Genomic DNA, 7159 nt, shown 5'->3' on the forward strand with positions numbered 1-7159 from the left:
GGTTGGAGAAGCAAGAGCACTATATAATCTGGGAAATGTGTATCACTCTAAAGGGAAAAATGTAGCTAGTGCTGGGACTCATGATCCAGGGGAACTTCCAGATGATGTGAAAAACGCTTTGCAAAAAGCTGCAAATTATTATGAGTAAGTAGTAGCTTTAAATGTTGGGGATTGAGAGGATATGGTTATCTAGTTCATTAGTGTATTAGGAGATTTGTGTTGTCATGAAATAACCTGTGGCACACTTCTGTTCAGAACAGCGGTACCTGTGAATTTTTTCCCTTTAAACTGTAGAGTGCACTATTTTTCTGCTATGCCCTCATTTTCTGTGTATCTCTTACCTGGTAAGTCCTTCTCTTCTGTTAGAATCCAGTAGTAGTCTTCAAACCAGACTGAGACAACAACAAGACCTCAGTATACTTGTATACAACATAGCTCTATAATTAGAAGTGAGCACACCAGCTTGAGTAAGAATGCAGTTAGGTTTGGTATCTCATGGGAAATGTTTCCTGCTCAGCGGAAGATTTATGGTTGCATAAAGGCCATTAAAACAGGCCAAAGTAGAATACGTCTTCCTTTTCCTTCAAATGAATTAAAAGATGATGATGATGGTTATTAGTTAGATGACTGTGAGAATCCCAGACTGGCTGGGGGTTGGCAGGGCCCTCTGGAGCTCACCCCGTCCCACCCCTGCTGGAGCAGGCACCCCCAGAGCAGGGGCACAGGGCCGCGTCCAGGCGGGGTGTGAATGTCTCCAGGGAAGGGACTCGACAGCCTCTCCGGGCAGCCTGTGCCACTGCTCTGGCACCCGCACAGTAAAAAAAACCTTTTAAAAGTCACTATCCTTCCCCTTCTCACTTCCCCCAAAACAGGGAAAACCTGACAATAGTAACAGAGCTGGGCGATAGAGCAGCACAAGGACGTGCCTTTGGAAATCTGGGAAACACACACTACCTTCTGGGCAACTTCAGGAGTGCAGTTTTGGCCCATGAACAGGTACTACAATGTGCTAGTAAGGAATTCTGTTCTAGCAAATTATCACTGGTTGCTCCTGATCTTAAGTACCTGTATTGCATTGGATCTTGTCGCAAGCTTTTTAATGTAAGTTTTAAATCTTAATGCCACAGCTTCAGGTTTGGCTGTTCTTTTCAAGCATTGTTGGCCTAAAGAACAGATAAAGATGCACGGTGGAAAAACTACAGGCATACATTTCTGTATGCAAATGTGTGTTACAAGGTACAAAATTGAGTAAATAATGCAATTTTTTCGCATTTTTAAGCGTCTCCTAATTGCAAAAGAATTTGGTGATAGATCAGCGGAAAGAAGAGCATACAGCAATCTTGGAAATGCCTACATATTCCTGGGTGAATTTGAAACTGCTTCTGAATACTACAAGTTAGTTGACTGCTATATAATTTATACCTTTTCTTGTACGGTTTACTTTTGCTGTGCCTGGTACTTCAGCTCACTCTTCAGAATACACTTAAAGAGCTGCATTTGTTTAGCAAAACCAACATTTTCCATAGTGTTTAACTATTCCAGTTCTTTCAAGGGAGAGGCAGCATTAATCTTTTTTTTTAAACTTTCATGTTACTTTAAATAGATTCCTATCAGCACTGTAGACATCCGTTGATAGGCATTTATTCCCCTTTATTCTAGAACCAACATTACTGTTTTAGTTCTTGGCAAGTTCTGGAATGATCTGAGTAACTTTAATACGCCCAAGATGCGTAGATGTCTCGGGTGTACTCAGCAGCAGAGACAGGTCGTGCGTATCAACGTGAGTTTACATATTTAGTCTGTATTTTCAGTCAAGACTTTTTTCTTGATCTCTGCACCACAAAGAAACTGCTGTAACTTGGGAAAATACAGGGTCAGCAAAGATAAAATATAGGTGTTACTAGCATCTTACATGGATTTCAGAGCTTACCTGGGAAGCTCTGAAAAGGGAAAAAGCCTCAATACTGAGCAGAGGCGTAGCACCCTTAGACATTCTTAGCATTCGCATTCTTGTGCAGCAGAGGCAGGCTGGCTGGGTGGTTATAGGTCTGTCTTGCTCATGTTGATGGAGAATATACAGTACTTATTCTAATGCTGGTACTAAACTGTTTCAATAGCACACTGTCAAGAAAGCTGCTATAAATTATTGATGAAGCAATAAATTTAGGATTAGAAGATGCTGTTTGAGGGATCAGTCTGCTCTCTAATAAAGGAAATGGAAATAGGTTGCAGTGAAGGGGAGTGGAAGACAGATAGTATCTTGTAAGAGTTTGCAAGATAGTAATTTATTATCAGCTGATTTGCCAGCCTGGTGTCCTAGTTTGTTTAATTTGTATAACCGATTTTCAGTTGTGCAAGTACGCTTCTAAAAACTTTTCCTTATAGTGATTTTTGAGGTGATTAACCCTTTCTTTCAGGAGGACACTACAGCTGGCTCGACAGCTTAAAGACAGAGCTGTGGAAGCACAGGCCTGCTACAGCCTTGGGAACACATACACTTTGCTTCAAGACTATGAAAAAGCAATTGATTATCATTTGAAACACCTTGTGATTGCTCAGGAATTAAATGATAAGTAAGCCCTAAGAGATTCTTTAATGTATGTATGACACTTGAAACAAATCCTGTTACCTCTAACTCTGCTGTCATTGTTCTGTATATGACAGCTGAATTAATGTTAATTCCCTACGATGCTGGGCTCTAGTTTTCATATGGGGGAAAAAAAATTACTCATGAAAGTATTGCAGCTAATGAGTGTGAGATTAAAGATGAATTGATGAATTACTATGTCTGCATCATCTTCTGTCAGCATCATCTTTGTAAATTAAGGAAAAGAAAAGCAAATCTTTCTTCTTCATGACTTCATTGTAATAATTTTGCATACCTTCAGAAGAATGCATCTCCTACTTTTCCATAAATTAAGAAGATGTGAAGGGATGGGGAAAGGAGAATAATACAGTAGCAAGTAATTCTTGTTTTCTAATCATGATTTTTAGAGGCCTTTTTTAGAATGTCAGGTACAACTGAGGTTTTTTAAAACTTTTAAATGCAATTCTAACTCAATGAGCAGAATATATGAAGAATAATGAAGACATGCAATCTGAGGAAAAGCAAAGTAGGTTATAAAATGTTCCATGCTTGCAAAACTGAGTGACTTATATTTGCTGTGAGCTTAAAAATGAAAATTTTTATTAGATTTGCTCATATTTATGGTTATACCCAGATCACACTCCTTTAAATACAATACTTAATGTGTTGGTGTTGGAATGGTTTCTGATGATAGCCTTCATTTTTCTTGGCACAGCAATCTTGTGGCAATATTATGAAAACCTGACCCCTAGTGTTCAGCAGGTACAGGTATAATTGAAAATGTGTTTATTTTTTGCAGAATTGGTGAAGGAAGGGCATGCTGGAGTTTAGGGAATGCTTACACTGCTTTGGGAAATCATGACAAAGCTATGCATTTTGCAGAAAGGCACTTGGAGATTTCGAGAGAGGTATGATTTTCACACGCTGTGTATGCTGGCTGGTTGGGTTTTCCTCTCGCTTATGCGGTGACTTTACAGAGGTGTGCCCATGCATGTCATTTTGAATATGGAATGGATTTTTGAAGAATTTCTGAGCTAGTTGATTCCAAATTGTCAGCCATGTCTCACTGCAACCAGCTACCTAGTTCTTGTGCCACCTCCAATAATGTCAGCACGGGAATCAACTTAATAGCCTAGCAGAGGTTATTTTAGGCTTTGTTACGTACCTTTTTGTTGTTATCTACTTCATTAACAAGATGATTCTCTCTTTTCAACCAGGAAAACTTTTTCAGCTTTTTTCTCCCAGAAATCTAGAGGACAAGGTTTGCTTTATATTCACGTGTGTATCCTTTGTTACAGTAATAGAACTGCTCATTTTATTTGGTTGCAGGTAGGAGATAGAAGTGGGGAACTCACTGCTAGACTTAATCTCTCAGATCTTCAAATGGTTCTTGGATTAAGCTACAGCACAAACAGCTCCATGATGTCAGAAAGCCACGTGGTAGATAACAGTTTTAATGGTACGTGCCTATTTCTGCAGTATTTTCTAACAGTGAACTTCAAGTATTTAACGTTTGCATTGTTTTCTGACTACAGATGGTTGAGTATGTGGAGTTCCCCCTCCCCTGCAAAAAACAGTTGTTTCTTGCAGTTTTCTGGAGGATTTACATTGTGAATCACAGGTTACTGCTTAGTTTCCTCACGTTTCTAATTGTCCCTTCTCCCACCATCACCTTTTTTTTTAGATGTGGAGATTTATCTATTTGCTGCCAAATTTGTCTTTCCTTTTTTTCTTCCTACCGTCTTAGCGGTGCTGGGGGTTACAGTAGAACCCAATTCATTTGATGTTCCTCTGTTCAGAGATCCATGATCCTTCTCTGTGTCCCATGAAAGCATCTTATGTTGCTTATATCAGTGTGGTTTTGAAGGCTGCTTTTACTAGTGGCTACTTATTCTCTGCTGTTACGTTTAACTGCGCTATTTTGGAACTTGGAATCGCTATACCTTGGACCTTAGAAGTGTACAGCCACAGCGTTGAACGTTACACCATAAATCTTAATGATAAGATGATGAACTTGATTCTTTCTTGAAGGTACCAGACCGAGAGTAGGGCGCCGCCACAGTATGGAGAACATGGAACTTATGAAATTAACACCAGAAAAGGTTGGCACTTTCCTTTTTTCTGTTCTGCCAATGAGATTGCAATGAAATGTTTCTTAGGGTCTAACTGCAACAGTTACAAATAGTCAGAAGTTTTAAACGTAACAACTTTTCAAAGAACTCAGCAGAATGTTGATGGGTCGTTCGCATGCCCCTTTTAATTTAGTTGATCGTAAGAGTTAGGTAAAAGCAGTTCTAACAATTCTGACAATATTTTTGTCATGTAGGTAACAGTCTCCGTCTTGTGGCTTGTGGAAAACTTGCTTGATTCCCCTCACAAATAAGAACAGGGTCCTGTGGTGTGCATCAGTTTCTTTCAGTCCTCTTTAAAAGTGGTTTGAGGGTGCAGCAGGAAAGTGATTCACAGTAAAATTCCTAAGCTTTAGCTCTGCTGTTCTGAATGTTTTTTTTTCTTTGGATACAGTAATTTTATAGGCACTTGGAATACACGTTGTTTTCATTTTGGGATTTCAGTCAGCTTGCGAGCCATTAGGAGTTTCAGCATCCATCTTGAGTAAGCATGCTATTTCCAAAATGCTGAAACTGAGTCAGGTAGACAGGTAAAGTAACTTCTGCCCAGGCTCAAAGAAATCGCTTGGAGCTGGGAGTTCCTGATTAAAACCCTTGTGTCAATCTGAGAGATTTCCTTCAAGTTCTGTCTGCTTTTAAACAGTGGGCTGGCAGTTCTACATAAATGATTCCAGCGGCAGACTGAAATTGCTATTTTTCCCTCCATGCTGAGCTAATTCCCATCTTTTCAGGTGATGCAAAGCCTGCCATCATGTTTATCAAATAGGAAATTACATCTCAAAGCTTACCTCTGGACAGTTGATATAGCTCAAGTCAGCACTGATGCTGAAGAGCCTCTTCGTGTAGTGTTTTAAAAAGATCTTGGGTTTAGTCCAGGGTGATTTCTCTGCAGGGAACCTCTAAGCTTTTGGCCAGTGTCAGCTGTATTTTCTTAATCTCTGACTCTTATTTATCTGTGATAACTTCTAAAATACATAGCCTGTGATAGTGTGTGCCCTAAATATACCACAATATTTTCATGTGGATTTTGCAATAAAGTATTAACTGACTATTGCAGCTTAGCTCTTACAAAGGGCTTTTTCCCAAGATACTCATTTAGTAGATTCCAAAAATTCATTCCATAAATGTCTTTGATGTGTAGAACAGCGTATGACACCAGCATTATGGTTTGGTTGTACAGGATGCCACCTTCTCGGAGTTGGAATCTGTGTGCTGATCTTAAATTAGCCTTTAAAAGGCAATCCACTTGGGTAGGCAGTGTTGGCGAAAGATCTGTAACTCTGTTCACAGTTTGTGATGTTGAATCAAGAAAAAGGTGTGGGTTTATTCAGCTAGTATAAAAGTTTGTCAGTTCTAGATGAAGCTGTAAATTTTGTGGATAACCCCGTTACTTTAGCGGAGAAGTTACGGAAAACCTGTCAGGTTAATAACACTACCCATTCTGTTTTTCAATGAAACGAGATGGTTATTCCTGTTTGCTCTTGTGCTGGCATTCCTCTCTCTTCCTTTTCAATCTTTAATGGGAATTTTGTGTGTATCAAGGACTTCATAGAAGGCTGGTTTTGTATCTGGATTTGTAAAAGGGTTTATTTTGCTCTAATGGTTTGTAAAACTATGGTGGTTTTTTTTCTTTCTGATTATAAGAATGTCAGGTGGGAAATGCCAGCTGTGTTTGCATTTTAGCATTCACATTAGCTACATTTCTTGTGCTGTAGTCAGCAAAGAAAACTTTCACATGTTTGATTAAATATACTATTTGACCACATTTTAATCAATCCAGTTTCACTCTACAGTTAGTTGTAAGACTGCTCAGTAACAGTACTAACCTGCTTCAGGTAACAAGAGCTCAATAATCACAGGTCAAATAGTAGAACCAACACCCCCGTGGTTGGATGAACTAAACAATGTAAAGCTGCTTCATTCTGGGGAGGAAAAGCAGCTGCAAATAAGAGGTAACTGTATAGGTAATTTAAAATCACAAGGCTTAATTTCATGACTCTTGTTTTCTTAGGTTCAGAACTGGAACAGTGAAATTCTTGCTAAACAGAAACCACTGGTTGCCAAACCTTCAGCAAAACTGCATTTTGTAAATCGACTAAAAGGCAAAAAGTACAGAAACGGCACTGCTTCCAAAGTTTTGCAGGATGCCAGTAATTCTATTGATCATCGGCTTCCAAACTCTCAGAGGGTAGGTTTGGTGAGCTGTGGAGATTATAGCCTTTACTAATCTTTCCCTGACCAGAATTATGGAAAACACACTCCTGCAGCTGTCCATTTCAGGTTTACTTGGTTTAAACACTGTGGCTCTGTAAAGCAATGCAGAATCTGCCATTCTACAGCTGTCTCACAGGTGGTACCAGTTTTAAGCTTTTCCTGCTACTGGAACTGTTGTTTTCCTGGTGGATATTCTAAAATTACAGCTCAGCCTGCACATGTATTTTAT

The 7159-nt window shown here is 39.3% G+C and overlaps 1 protein-coding gene across 2 annotated transcripts in view; it reads left to right on the top strand.

Moving 5' to 3' along the window:
- Positions 1-7159, top strand: part of GPSM2 (G protein signaling modulator 2) — a 31457-nt gene that overhangs the window by 21238 nt on the left and 3060 nt on the right. For both annotated transcript variants that reach the window (XM_064455650.1, XM_064455649.1), the window contains 8 exons: positions 2-144; positions 873-996; positions 1280-1395; positions 2418-2573; positions 3387-3495; positions 3917-4046; positions 4619-4689; positions 6728-6904. In XM_064455650.1, the coding sequence (XP_064311720.1) occupies positions 2-144; positions 873-996; positions 1280-1395; positions 2418-2573; positions 3387-3495; positions 3917-4046; positions 4619-4689; positions 6728-6904 (1026 nt within the window). The remainder of the gene's footprint in view (position 1; positions 145-872; positions 997-1279; positions 1396-2417; positions 2574-3386; positions 3496-3916; positions 4047-4618; positions 4690-6727; positions 6905-7159) is intronic.

This window comes from Phalacrocorax carbo, chromosome 6 (genome assembly GCF_963921805.1).
Source record: "Phalacrocorax carbo chromosome 6, bPhaCar2.1, whole genome shotgun sequence".
NCBI lineage: Eukaryota > Metazoa > Chordata > Aves > Suliformes > Phalacrocoracidae > Phalacrocorax > Phalacrocorax carbo.